The sequence below is a fragment of the Sardina pilchardus genome, chromosome 12 (genome assembly GCF_963854185.1).
Source record: "Sardina pilchardus chromosome 12, fSarPil1.1, whole genome shotgun sequence".
NCBI classification, from domain to species: domain Eukaryota; kingdom Metazoa; phylum Chordata; class Actinopteri; order Clupeiformes; family Clupeidae; genus Sardina; species Sardina pilchardus.
In genome coordinates this window covers 28,760,636-28,775,635 of record NC_085005.1, presented here as the reverse complement: position 1 = coordinate 28,775,635, position 15,000 = coordinate 28,760,636, and the positions used below count along the sequence as shown (strand labels likewise).

Sequence of the window (15,000 nt, the reverse complement as noted above, 5' to 3'; positions counted from 1 at the left end):
TTTCCCTTCTCTTCTCTTTCCCTTCTCTCTTGCTGGAGCTGACACAGCGGTTAGGCAGAGTGGGGCAGGGAGAGGAGAGGACTGAGGGGGAATGGTTTACTAGTAGTACCTTTTACCTGTTCACTGCTCTTTCTCTTTAAGGCTTTTTAATTGAGCTGTGTGTGTGTGTGTGTGTCTGTGTTGTGTGTGTGTGTGTGTGTGTGTGTGTGTGTGTGTGTGTGTGTGTGTGTGTGTGTGTGTGTGTGTGTGTGTGTGTGTGTGTGTGTGTGTGTGTGTGTGTGTGTGTGTGTTGTGTGTGTTTGCAAGCTGTTTCCTTATTACTTCATTTCTCTGTCTCTGAGGACTCTTGTGTTCTCTCATTAGGCAGCTGAAGTGATCTTTCATTATCTTCTCCCATTTAATTAGCCTGTGAGAACCACCTCATATGTCACCACACAAGATTAGCTTTGATCTAGCACATGACTGGCAGCGCCGCATTTAGACGTCAAAATGCAGTTGGGAGAGGCCTTGGTTACTGCACTGCTAAAGATACAAAGCTAATGTTATGTTATTTCAACGTTGGTTTACTCTAGAAAGTCAGGCAAAAATGCTGAAAATTTCAGGAAAGGTTGTGGGTTTTAAAGGAGTAAAGAAAATGTGAAAATGCACAGTGAGTTTCCACAAAAGACGACAAGCAGAATGTGTGTTAACTGTGCCAAGAAGCTAGTTTCACGATAGCTCCACAATTCCCTATCGCAGTCACTCATAATCAGCTGGCTATGGGCTTGTTCTCACGCACGTCGATTGGAGGATTCAGGACCATGGAGAGCGGAAGAGCCGCGTAGTAGCCTACACTCGACTCGACCACGTGGATTGAGGAGGCACATCATCTCTGAACAGATTTAGCATCCAAAGCAAGTGGAGATGGTGTAACCCAGCTCCACTTTAAAATATGGAGTATACTACTACTCTTTAATGAGCTTTATATTGTGACATGGCCACGATTGCTTGCTTCCCTTGCTTGTTGTATTCGCAACCAGTTATTATATACCCAGAAATAACAGTCATTGGCATAGAGTATACGCCATGTTATAATGCACCTCATTTTTAGGGAAACCATTGAAAAAGGTTAAAACCACACGAACATGAAACATTCTGATATTGGCATTAGTGGTACATAAAAGAGATTCCGGACGGCTTATTTTGGGGTGGATATAAAGGGAGATTTGAAGCAATGACATTAAGATGAAGTGCCCGTAGGAGTCCAATTTGTCTACTCTCGCTATGCCTTTAAATGGCGTGTTTGGGACTAAGTAGTGGGCGGAACGGCGAAGCTCGTGAGTGAGAATCTGGTGATAGGCCATCAGTCGCGCGGAGCGAAGTGCGCTTGGAGATGTTCGGGAACGCACGCAGGCTTGCAGAAGCGCCGCTGAACAGCCCGCCTCGCTGGCTCTAACCTTCGCATCACCCCAGCAAGCACTCGCCAACTTGCATCCCGTGGATCTACAAACAATCTCTCTCGCTTTCGTCGTATGGATTTTAGAGGTCGGATTAACATGATTCTGTCTTCGATGTCGTAAAATTGGTAGGCATGTTTTCATTCAAAAGTGTTTAAAGATAATTTCAATTATGTGTGTGATTGCTACTGTTATTTCGATGAATGCAGTTTGGTCAAGTGTGACAAGATAGTCACGGTCGGCACCCCACTTCTGTGTGTTTACAGAAAGATGCTCATATTTTGGGTTTGCAAGGCAGCTCGTTTCAGATGTTTTAATCCTTAGAGCTTAAAGCGAGCTTTATGATACTCCGTCCATCTTGCCAAACATGGCAAGCCTTGTTTCTTGTTTCCGATGTTGCTAAATATTTAATGTTAAGAGATACATAAATAAGTTTTAATGTGCTGTTTTATGATATTAAATGCATACATTTTACCGGGGGAGTAAAGAACAGTCTCTCAAAAGCTGCCAGAAATGGGGACTTTCGTTTCGGCATCTGGAATCTCACAGTAATACATCATTGTAGAGGACATTCCGAGGAAGCGTAGCGTACAGGACTTCTCTCCTTAGCCAGCGTGCGTGAGAGGGGAGGTCTCGTTAAAAATTAATACAACGAACTGGCCATTAACCTAGTCATTTTGAGCGCTAACTATTTCGTTCTTTTAAATACTAACGTCGAATATATAAATGTATGACTAATGAGGAATTGCGTCCGGAATACATCTGTGATTCCAATGAGCTGCACATGGGAAAGCTAAACTGTCTGTGAGCACAGGTCAGTGTTGTAGTTTTAAAATGTATATTTACATATAACTACATTTAATCAAATGTGCCAGGATTTCATAAATTGTCTATATTTGGCGTGACCTCAAATCTTTGTTTTGGCTCCGAAAATGTAGGTCTTGATATTTTAATATGCGGTGGGCTTATGGCTTAGAAGTCAACATTTAGGAGAAAAACAGACAGCCTCAGCCTCGTTGTAATTCTCCGATCAAATGCATGTCAAGCAATGCGTGGCATGATTTGATGTCAAATTCAACTGTCCTCCTCGATGAGGGGCAAAATCCGCTCCCGGTGGAATTTGACTGAGCCCGAGCGCTGGTGAAGGAGCCAGCAGGGCTCAGGATGTGCTCTGGAGTGGGTGATATCTGCACAGGATAAAAGCCGCTTTCAATAAATCAACCGTAATAATACCAGTGGAATAATTTAGACCAACCTATTTAAATTTCCTTCTGTTTGAATTTCAAATGGCCTACATTTTGTAAAGGAGCATTTTTTTTTGCCCCTTTCGATATATGCCATGTTCTTAAAAAGGACCCCTACTACTATTATCATGAAAATATAATGACAATCAACAATAGCACCACTAACCAATTAAATTAATCTGACGTTTTCTTCACCAATCTAGCCACAACTGACCCCATTTTTTAATTCTCCAAATTCCACTCTCCCTGTGCCTTTGGAAGATGACCAGTTGTGTTAGCTGTGTGTGCTGTGCTGTGCTGCGCTGTGCTGCACTGTGTTGTGTGTTAAGCCCATCAGGCTTAGGGCAGTGTTCTGCAAACATGGCCAGACCCACTGCTGGTGTGACAGACATGATGTAGAGGCTCCAGTCTCCACATACAGCTGCTACTGCTGCTGCTGCTGCTGCTGCTGTACTCTGCTCTGGGCCTCTCTGCCGTTAGTCCTTGGGCTTAAAAACAAGGCTGCTCTCACCAAGTCGCACACCTTGGTGTGAATAATGGCCTCTCCAGTTTTATTTTCATCTGTGTTCACTCTGTATTGCATTCACTCAAGCATCCCTATCCATCAGTAAGCCATTTTCAGGCTGTTGTTTTTGACAAAATAACAACCGTGGCCTTTCCTCATTCTCCTTGAGGTATTGGAGATCAATGCGGGGAAAAAAGCAGAACTCAAAAGACAGAGAGAATATCTCACATACTCTCACATAAGAAATGTGCAGAAGCTGACCTTCATCAAAGCTTGATGGGTAGAAGTTGAAGATCTAAGGACGAAACGATCAGTTCAAATGACTGACTGGTCTTAGTTGGGCCTTTCTTTGCTTTTTGAGTGTATAATTTAAAAAACGTCTCCTCCAGACCTCATGAAGGAGGATTTTATTAGGTGGACATTTCAGTTCAAATGACTGACTGGTCTTAGTTGGGCCTTTCTTTGCTTTTTTTGAGTGTATCATTTAAAACGTCTCCTCCAGACCTCATAAAGGAGGATTTTATTAGGTGGACATTTTGAGTGGTCTGGTCCTTTTCTTCTGCAGCTAGCGCTTGACAGGAGGACCAGTGGCTGCATGTCCGTTCCAGCTCAGTTGATTTGCTCCTTATTTGTCACCCGATGCGGCCGTCTTATTCATGTAATAAATCCGACCCAGCACCCCACCCCACCCCAGCCCACCCCACTCCTCTGTTGATTGCCAGTGGACTGATGCCGGTTGTCATTTGGAGCTGGAGATTGTATCGTGTTTCAGGACGCTGGTTTTTATTGGACTCAGGGGTGGAGGCCCAGCAGGAGCTCATGTCAGGGGGAGAGCGTGGCCGACCCGCCCGCCCGCCCGCCTGCCCGCCCGCCTGCCCGCCCGCCTGCCTGCCTCGCACCCCGGCCAGCCGCGCAGCACGCTCACCACCAGCTGGGGTCACGGCTGGCTCCTCTCAGCTCCATTCACATTCTGATCTTTTTTTTTTTTTTTTCTGAATGGGCCCCTCTAACCAGACTAAATGAGAGTAACAGAGAGCGAGAGAGCAGAAAGAGCAAAAAAAAAAAAAACATGGGCAGGCTTGTTGTTGTCAGAAATGCACTCGATGCATTAGTGGCAGGGTATCAGTTACCCGAACCCAATACAACAGCTCCCCTGCCAGGGTGGTATTAAGTATTCAGGGCAGGTGGTTCAGGGGACTATTGTGTTCCACCGTGTTGGAACTGGCCCTATTGGTTGAGCCATTGTCTGGGAGAACTCACTGGCGAACCAAAGGCATAGGCAGGCGTGTGGGTGGAGGAGTATGCAAACATGGTATAAGGTTTCCATCTGACTCATCAAGGCAGCCTTATAGTGATAGGCAAACATTGAAAGGAACTGGCATAAAATAAATATGAGATTGAATGCTAAACAGTTTCCAAGCCCATGATTTGAGAATGCTCAGTTTATTGAAGTTATACTGGTATAGATGTATACATTTTGCTGTATAATTTCATTTTTGTGTATCTAAGTCCGACATCTCCAAGCAACTATAAAATGGGGTAATCTTGCAAAATGTAGCTGGTTAGAAGTGGTTCAATGGAATGGCTGGATCAATGACTTTTAAAAATGGCCACAAATATGTAAACCGTCTTATTTGCATGTTGGACTATTAAATGCAAAAAAGATTTTAGTTTAGCATTGGCAAACAATGGTGGTTACAAGTAGTCCCTCGACGGTAGTTGTGCTAACAATATCAATGTGTGCTTTGACAGTGTTTCAACATAGATCAGCAATTCTCAAAGTGGACTTCCTAAGGCTTAAAATATTGTTCATTCAGCACTTGCCTCTCACTCACTCACTCACACACACTAGTCATCTGTGCTTAATTTGTATGGCTACAATTGACGGCACATATTTCTGTATAGCTAACAAAGTCTCACCCTTTTGTTGCAGTTGCATCCTCTGGAGGCTAAGGTGAATGCAATGGGGCAGTACTTCAGATCTAAATCCAACATGGAGGCTGTGCATTTTAACCCAGTGAGTCGCCTCAAAGGAATGTCATCTGACAAGCCACTCTAACGTCAAGCGAGCACCCCCGAGTCAAAGCCGTGCTCTCCTCAATCCCATTCACCCCAGAGGGAATACAGCTCAATCCCCGCTCTTAGAGTCTGGATTTTATTGGGAGGAAATCTAGCCATGTAAATGGTCTCAACGTCTTTACAAGCTTCTGATGTTCCACGCTGGAATTGATTTGAAGGATTCCGTTTCCAATAGCCAATCACAGATGAGGGGAATACACTGAACACACTTTTCCCTTTACGTTCAGAACCTACCTTTCATGTAAAGGCGTTCCTTCGCACGTCGGGAGTTCATCGTTTTCGGACACACGTGTTCTGTTTTTTTCGAAGGTACAATGAATCCGCTCTGCTTTCCCCGCGGCGCGGTCCTGGTGCTGTGCGCTCTGGCGGCGGTGGCGCCGCACCCGGGCTCGACGCTCGAGTTCCCGGGTTCCGAGGGCCAGTGGGCTCGCTACCTACGCTGGGACGCCAGCACGCGCAGCGACCTCAGCTTCCAGTTCAAGACGCGCGCCTCCGAGGGCCTGATCCTCTACTTCGACGACGGCGGCTACTGCGACTTCCTGCTGCTGAGCGTGACCGGCGGCCGGCTGCAGCTGCGCTTCAGCGTGGACTGCGCCGAGACCACCGTCACCGCCGACAAGCCCGTCAACGACAGCCGCTGGCACTTCGCCGCGCTCAGCCGCCACAACCTGCGCACGCTCCTGGCCCTGGACGGCGAGAGCAAGGCCGACGAGGTGCGGCCCGAGCGCCAGTTCATGAAGATCGTCAGCGACCTGTACGTGGGCGGCGTGCCGCTGGACATCAGGCCCGCCGCGCTGACCGTGCCAGCCGTCAAGGAGATGCCGCCGTTCAAGGGGATTATTACGGACCTGAGCTACGGCAACCAGGTGCCCACGCGCCTGGGCAGTGCCAAGGTGCGGCTGGAGATGGAGGGCCTGTGCACGGAGAACCCGTGCGAGAACGGCGGCAGCTGCACCATGGCCGACGGAGAACCCTACTGCGACTGCTCCAGAACCGGATACGCAGGTCGATACTGCAACGAACGTGAGTGGCCTCGAAGTCTCTTATCTGTTTACTTTGGTGTCGTTGTTTCATCTCATTGTGATCGTCATCACTCAGACTCAGATTGTCATTTAAATGATATTCCATTATACCCAATTTTATTAAAGCATTTTACATTAAAACAGATTAAAAACCATTAATATGTAGTGAAAGACTCTGAGATATGCTGTTATTGTAGCCCACAGTGAACGTGTTACTCTAATGTGTCTGATGTTAACCACACACAGCTTTTTGCCTTTGCTCAGTGGTCATGTGGATTGAGCAGGCCGTGTGTGTGACAGGTCCGTCTGCACTGCTCTGTGTTGTGGAGACGCATGCTGGTTACATGCCCAGTGTGTAACCTCACAGTGTCAGATCACAGTGGATGTCTACTCTGATCTGCCTGCCAACAAAGGTGGCCGCCTTGGGACTTGGATGTGTCACTTTCTCGGACAAAAGTGATAAAAGATTAAAAAAAAGACCCTCTCATTTCTGACAGTAGGTTTTTTTTTTTTGGAGCGGAAAAGATGAAGATCCTTTAGACACTAGTGTGTGGATGTAGTTAAATGCACAGATGGTAAGCCATACGTGCTTGTTGGCATTATGTCTTTCGATTTCTATATACAAATAAAGGTACAACTGTCAGTTTTGTTTTTCTCTACAAAAAAAAGAAATCAGCACCTGCACACGGTAAAGAATCCAGAAGGTACACGGTGAATTCAAATAATTAAGGTTTTACCTCTCTGCTTCTCTGCCAAGATGGCTTCTCCTATAAACATTTGATTAAATTGTAGACCTCACAGTGAAACCACTGAGTATCTCCTCTCTAGCTGGGTGGGTTGACGGTGTGTCGAGACCTACTTTAAATTATTTTCTCTGCTGACTCACTGTGTATGTGATTGTGTGGTATGACTCAATGATTTAAAAAAAAAAAGCTGCACACTGAACACTCCCAAATTATATTTTTCGGGACTTTCTGGGGGCAACTGCCCAGGGTATTGTGTTCTTTTCAGAGTGAATTTGGACTGAAAGTACCAAGTGTATATTCGGTGCATTTGTAGCATTGTTGTATGTTGCGGTTATTTTTTAAAATGCAGGGCTGCATGATAGAGAGGGGAAAAGCCACAGGGCCAATGGCATGGAGCTGTCTTCCCCCATCCTGAGCGGCTCCTGCACGCTCTGCTCTGTGCCCCTGTCTCTCTGTCAAGCCCACTCACCCCGTGGGTCGCTGATGAGGAGATGTGCTGGGTTGACAGGGACCAGTGGCTAGCATCTCCTCAGTGTGACGGTGTGCCCAAGTGACCCAGCCGGATGGAGTGCCTCGTGACTCACGTCCGAAAGCGGACTACCGGGCACTGTGTGTGTCGTCTCAGTTGGACGCACAGACAAGCAAAAAAAATGCCCTGGCATGACGGAAGTATATATGCGCCACGCTATACCCACATGCCAGGGTCATGCAATGCCAATTAAAGGTGCGATTCGTTCTAATCCTTTTCTATCAGAGTTGACGTATTATAGTGACAAGAGACAAGTAAACGTTATGCCGCCAGCTACGCGGAGCCAAAATAGATGAGCGGTCCATTTTATGCAAATCCTCAGTGACGTGACATGGCAACTGCCAAAATGAGTGAAGACAGCATGACGTACATTGCTTGATACTCAGCTCAAAAAAATTGTCCAAGATGGTGAAGCTAACTCGTAGACGGATGTATTTTGGCATAAAAGTAATATAATATGGTTTAGGGCATTGAATTTTTGCAGAAGTTAGTGAGAAACAGGCATTTTAAAGCTGAAAACAGCTCTGTTTTTGAAGCTAAAAAATATTTTTGAGGTGATATGTAACACTACATCAGCCAGTCACCTACCTCATGTTAGCATGCTAGCAAGCAACTATCCTTGAAGCACAGCTAGCCTTGTTTACAAGCTAGTAAAGGCCATTCAGGGTCAAGTTGCCGGAGTGGTTTCCCTCCTGTGTCACCTATGTGACTGTAGGGTTCCGTTCGCTCTTAGTTGAAGGACACAATCACAAGGGGAGTATGCATTCACGGAAAGTAGCCTACTCTTGGAAGTCGTTGTTACACTCGGGGCTGTAGGCGGTGGTAGCACGGGAGGCACTCTGTCATCCCCGTGGCTGGTGGTGGAGACCTGAGCTGCTCTAGTGGATTAGCTGACTGAGTGACTGCAGTTGATTGTTGATTGCGGCTGCCGAGGAGCACGAGCATACTGTAATTAGTGGGGATAATGAGAAGAGAAATGGCCAATTTGCCCATGAAACCAGGGGGACAAATAACAGCTCTAAATTCAGACTGACAGCCATCCCCCCCTCCTCCTCCTCCTCCCCAAGTCCTGAACATTTGTAGCTCGGACAGCCAGCGTGGCAGACGCAACAGCGTATGTTTCCCGCCTCTTGCCGTATGCTGCTGCTGGCTCATTAGAACCAGTTTTTTTTCCCCAGCACAATGCTTATAGGCACTCAGAAGGGGGGAAAGGAACCGCAAAAAATGATAAAATATAATTAAAAAAGCAAACACATACTGTACTGTACGTAGCTCAATGGGTGTGTTCTTAAGGGAGTGATGTGAGCAATCTGTCGGACCTGTGAGGGCTTGTGATGGAGACAGCCTGGCCGTCTGAAGCAACAAGCCTTCGAAGGCCCTAGGAGCATACAGATGGTGCAGACGGTCTCTCCCTCCCCCTGCAGTCCATAGAGTTAGCTTTGGCGTTAGCTTTTAGCTTCTGCTCCAGCGTTAGCGTTTAGCATTTAGCCTAGCTGTGCTTCGCTCCAACAGCTGGCCAGTGGTGGAACAAGTGGCGCGGTGGATCTGCCGCAGGAGAGAGCAGCAGCTAGTGTTGTGGGGTTGAACTGGAGCATGGTCCCAGGTCACAAAGCTTCCTTAAACCCGTGGCGCAAGGCAGATTAAAAACAATAAGCGCTCACTCACGTAACACATGTTCAATCTGCCCTATACTGTGTGTGGAGATCAGGAAGTATCAGTGTCGACAAGCGGAACCAGGATGAAAGCCTGCAATCAATCACCAGTTTTTTGTCAGAGCCCATCAGAGACGCTTGTTATTGAAGTATGCGTGCTGTTTGATCAGATGCCTAAAAAAGAAAGATTTATAATGAATAGGCCTACCATAAAGTTTTTATTTATAGTATGAAGGATATGAGACACACGTCAATCTATTTTTGTGCCGATTTCTGTAATTGTCTGACTGCTTTGACATATTTGAGGACTGCACTTCCATATTCATGACAAGTAATCAACCTGGAGTTGTTTTTTTGGATTAATGTCAAAGTATTTGCAAATATTTACAACCATCCAGTGAAAATGACTCCCTGTCTCCATAATTAGTGTGGTTTATTGATTTAGACCTTGGTGGTGAGCAGTACTCTCAGAAGCCATTCTGGTGGTAAGTCCACAGTTCAGTGAACATTCTGCAAGATCACTTAGTAATTATGGTTGAGAACGCAGGTAATTAACGTACGGGGCCAGCTAGCTGTTAAACAAATGTCAAAATGGTGCCCAGAAGCTTAGCTGTGGGGATTAATAAATACACCAAAAAAACCGACAGTTACAATAATCTTACCATGAAAGTAGGTCGATGAAAAAAAAGGAGGAAAAAAAAAAATGACTCGCCTGATACAGCCGAAGTGGGCATTTGTGTATCGGCCCCTGAGCTGAAAATGATGTTTGGAATTTAGTCCTATGCTGGAAAATAGACCAGAGAGGATTAGACCAGGACAACATGTCATGGGGGAGATAGAGCTGCTTCATCTACCCGTCACGTGAAACACAAGCTTTATCTGCGTGTGAGCGCACAGCACTTCGCTATCCTTCCCCCCGAGCGGACGCACAGCTTTGCTGCTGGACGTGAGTAAGTAGGTTCACGACACAGTAGCCCTGGTGAACAGCCATGTCGTGACATGTTGTCGTCGTGACCCTTGTCCGTCTCAACCAGGGCCTCGTGTCTGCTCAAAAACAATCGCCATATTGTTCGTTCAGTTAGCCGTTGTGAGCCACAGCTGTGGGAGATTTCTCCCTGGCCTCATTCTGTGCCCTACCACATCTGGACTCCATATCATCTCCGCTCGCTCACTTGTCTTGACAATATCCGGTGCTTTTTTTTCACTGGTTTTGAGAAGCGGTTGGGGGTGCTGGAAGACAAATGAAGTTAGCAGCAAGTCCTGTCTTCTTTCATATCCATTTGGCACAAGTAGGCCTGCTAGATGCACACACTGTGCCCTAGTCGCTGCTGAGACAGCGATCAGGCCCCGGAAGCTAATTAATCGTCAAATTAATATCTGATATCGCTCATTAAGAAGCACTTTGAACATCTTATGCCATCTGCATGGATTATTAAGATCCTTTTTTTGATTTTCCACGGCTACTTGTTGCTGCCCGGCGCTGATTAAAGAAATCGGTGTCCATCCAGGAGAGCATGTTCCATTTAAGATCTCTGATGATGTCTGCTCAGAGAAGCTTAACTCATCTCACTTGCCAGTAGATGCAAAACCCTTTGGATATGCAGTCTGCTGCAGCCATTTAACCCAATGCTATTGGCGTACAACAGAAGTATACGATTTTTCAGCTGTTTTTGTGTCCTTTTAGCTTTTTCATGCTGCTCTTGCATCTAAGAAGCTATTACAACCAATTCAGCTGTTGTAGCCTACTTCTAGCTTCCTTCTAGCCTACTGGGTTGTTGCAGCCCAGTCCCATGTGTACTGTAGTACACTTGAGGCCATTACAGGGACTTTGTGGAATCTTCCCACTCTGACATATGGTGACATGGTTTCCCTTGGGAGTCTTCAGTGTGCATTTAATGAGTCAGTGGTTAACCAGCTGTTAACTGTACCATCACTACACTGTGTGTGTGTGTGTGTGTGTGTGTGTGTGTGTGTGTGTGTGTGTGTGTGTGTGTGTGTGTGTGTGTGTGTGTGTGTGTGTGTGTGTGTGTGTGTGTGTGTGTGTGTGTGTGTGTGTGTGTGTGTGTCTGTGTGTGTCTGTGTGTCTGTGTGTCTGTATGTGTGTGTGTGTGCACTGTATGTTCATTCATGTGTGATTCTTGGTGTATGTACTTCATTAGTGAGTGTGCTTGCACATATTGTATATGTGCGAGCTCTGTGCCGTCGTGTGAGTGAGTGTGTGTCTACATCTATCTATCTCTGTGGGTCAGCAGCGATAATAATTCTGGTAGGTTTTGGTAGCGTCCAGAGATCCACAAACCTCACAACCTCATAAATCCCGTGCCTCCATGGTGAGGAGCTGACCCTGCGGCCTGCTGGGATTTATGCCCTTTTTATTGGGTATGTGGGGCGCACTGTGGCATACCTGGCACGGAATATTCCAGAATGCCTGCAGCAATATTCATAATGTACTGGTGTTGTTTGATACAAATGTCAATCTGATTCCCTGAAATGATGGGACAGATGTATGTTGATTTTTTCCCCCTTCTCTCCACAGGTTTTGTATATTTCATTTCATTTCGATTTTATTTTCTCTATTTTTGAACAGGCATGCACAGGGGCAGTCCTTTGTCCCTTGCATGACAGACCACTGATAGTGAGTTACTGTTTGCATGATAGCTCCCATGCAAACTAAAGCAGAGTGTCTCTAATGCTGCAAATCTCTCCTTTCTTTTTTGCTATCTCCGTAGCTGTGGCAAATCGAAGCCCAGGTGAGTTGTGAGTTGTAAATAGGACACAGTAATGAAGTCGTAGCATCAGGGACAAGTGCAGATAAACCCATCTGTTTTAGCCAGAACCACATCAATCAGCAGCTATTGAATTATGTTATTTGTATCAAAATTATGTTATTTGTATGAAAATGATATACTATGTAATGTAATATAATATACGTTATTGATCGTGTAAACTGTACATTAGTTACATCTTTTGTAGAATGTTTATAGTAGAAGAACAGGGAATTCCTCTTCCAATTGCTGGTCTTATCTGTAGCTGAAAGCTGTTCTGTGCATTTTGGAAAGCTTTGACCAGAGTGTGGCTGCCATGTTCTTGCCTGTTTTGTGGCAAAGCATGAGAGCTTGCAATACTCCAATGGTATTGGTGCTGGTGTTTGCTCTGCTGAATTCCTTTATGCTTCTCTTTCTCTTTCTCTCCTCTATTTCTTCATCCCTCCTTCTTCCTTCAAGGTTTCGCACACATGGTGAAGGCCCAGCAAGGTATGCTTTCTTCTCACATGTTTGATTTGTATTCTCGAGCTTGTCCATTGATCTGCTGTGTTGGTTGTGTGTGTGTGTGAGTGTGTGTGTGAGAGAGATCCTGCTGCATGTTTGTCTGTTTTTGTTGTTGTCAAAAAAAAGTGTTATTGCCCAAGCTAGCACAGCATGCTGCGTGCTCCTGTTTTCCTCTCGCACCGCATCATTTCCTGTTTACAAGCGTGGTTGAAACCATTCCAGGGTGACCTCTGCAAAACACAACAGACAGACAGACAGAGTACATTAGAGTGAAAGATAGTGCGTGCCACTCCCCCCCCCCCCCCTCTTCTTTTTCTCTTTTTTTACTTCCTGTTCCTCTCAAACGGAGGAGTGCGTTGTTAGCGTCTCTCCGTCCGCTCGTGCTGCCGTATTACTTAGATCGCTTTCATGCTTGAGCTGCCCAAGCCCGGCGCCTCATTAAATAATACATCTCCGAGCCCGTCCGACGTTCCGACGGTGCCGCGTGGAAAACTCCGAGCATGAGTCACGCCGTGCGCCGGGTCACCCAAGTAATAGGAGCTCGTTAGCCGTCCACTGAGGGGACCTGGACTGGCCTCGGTCCTGTCAGGTGAGGGGACCGACCTGGGCCGCCCGCTCTGCTCTGAGGTGCCGTGCCGCTGCATGAGCTTCACAGTGCGCCTCTGTAGATGTGTGTGTGTGTGTGTGTTTTGTGTCTTGTTATCGCCTTGTTATCTCTGTGTCTTTATACCACAACATTGTTAGTGGCCCTGTCTCTCTCTCTCTCTCTCTCTCTCTCTCTCTCTCTCTCTCTCTCTCTGTCTGTCTAGTCCTTTGCCAATATACCTGTCTAACCCCCTGTGTCTTTCTGTCTTTCCCTCTCTTGTCTCTTGTATGCACCAATGGTGGACCTCTCTCTCTCTCTCTGTCTACCCTCTCTGTGTGTCACCTGTGGATCCCCACTTCTTCCTGTCTGTAGGTAGAAACAGAGGTACAGCAGCATGCTTTCTTATCTTACTAGCTCTCCTTCTTTATTGGTTTACTTCTGCTGCTCATGTCTAAGGGTTTTGTGAAGACGGGAAACTCAAGTGTGTGACTCTATACAACAGTGAGTTTGACTTAAGGACCACACAGTGGATGAGAGTGTGAAAGTGACTGACTGAGTCAATATGCATGTGGGTTTATGTGAAGATGGTTCTTCTGAACATTTAGCCACAAAAGAACCGGGTTTTATTGAGGGTGGAGTTTCACACATGAACCCCTGCTCTTATAGATATCTCTTTGTGTAAGTTGTGTACAAGTGATATTAGGCATAAGTGGCCTGGATGCTGTTCCAGCTTTTGCCAATATGATATGGCATGTGTTTTTGAGAGGAGATGACGCACGCTGTACTTACTTGTGTCAGTTTCCAAAAGTTTCCATCAAGTAATTTTCTTCCCATGTGACTGTATGGATCAATGGATGGCATGAAGGTCTTCTCTCTCTCTCTCTCTCTCTCTCTCTCTCTCTCTTTCCCTCTCTCCTTCTTCTTCTGTCTTTCCTGGTGCTTTATTTCACTGAGAGAAAGAGATAGAAAATGTGAAGTTTGCGGGAGCATTGAATTATTCAGTCAGCAGTGGGGGGAAGAAGCAGACTGAGCTGGCCTTGAGAGAGAAGTGGAGCACACTATTAAAACAACTCATTCCTCTCCACTCCCAATCCTCCTCTACCCAGGCACTCTCTTTTTTCACCCCCCAAGACGCTAAAATGGCAGTTCTCTTTGTAATCGACTACATGACTCCGCAGAAGCACTGGTGTGTGTGTGTGTGTGTGTGTGTGTGTGTGTGTTGTGCACTTAACTCAGGACTGGCGTCACAGATAAATGTCTCCTCCTGCGTGTTTTTTGGAGGTGGATGGGAGAGGGTAGGACGTCATGCCATGATGCTGCCAGGGCAAAAGAGAGGGAGAGAAAAACAGAAACAGAGAGAGAAGAGAGAGAGAGAGAGAGAGAGAGAGAGAGAGAGAGAGAGAGAGAGAGAGAGAGAGAGAGAGAGAGAGAGAGAGAGAGAGAGAGAGAGAGAGAGAGAGAGAGAGAGATGTCAGACGTGGGAAGTCCTGAGGGTGGGCAGGCAGGCAGCGGTGTTGAGCTCAGCTCCACTCCAACTCAGAGTCTTGGGTCGGTGTGAATGTGGGGGCAGCAGAGAGGAGGAGGGATGGAGGGTGAGAGGAAGAGAGGATGGCACAGTGAGAAAGAGAGAGAGAGAAGGTAAGAGACAGGGTGAAGGAGAGAGAGAGAGAGAGAGAGAGAGAGAGAGAGGGGGTGGGTGGTGATGGTGCTCCGGGCGGCTGTACTCTGCGTCATTGCTGCCCAGGCCAGCCACACGTCTCTAATGGGCATAAGAAGCACCTTGGCACCCGATGCCCGTGTCCCTGCTCAGGCCTCATGCCAATCCTCATGCCACCCTGCCCCCTCATGCCCCCTCCTGCCCCCTGCCTCCCTCCTGCTGCTGCTGCTGTTGCCTGGTGCCCCCCCTCCACCCCAGGGAGTCTGACAGGGCCA

General features: G+C 46.7%; 1 protein-coding gene across 1 annotated transcript in view; it reads left to right on the top strand.

The window, feature by feature from the left end:
- Positions 1 to 1,394: 1,394 nt before the first annotated feature.
- Positions 1,395 to 15,000, top strand: part of LOC134097646 (neurexin-3b) — a 257,163-nt gene continuing 243,557 nt past the window's right edge. Inside the window, exons 1-4 of the mRNA XM_062550574.1 lie at positions 1,395 to 1,564; positions 5,119 to 6,287; positions 11,943 to 11,963; positions 12,438 to 12,467. Of these exons, the coding sequence (XP_062406558.1) occupies positions 5,579 to 6,287; positions 11,943 to 11,963; positions 12,438 to 12,467 (760 nt within the window). The 5' untranslated portion in view covers positions 1,395 to 1,564; positions 5,119 to 5,578. The remainder of the gene's footprint in view (positions 1,565 to 5,118; positions 6,288 to 11,942; positions 11,964 to 12,437; positions 12,468 to 15,000) is intronic.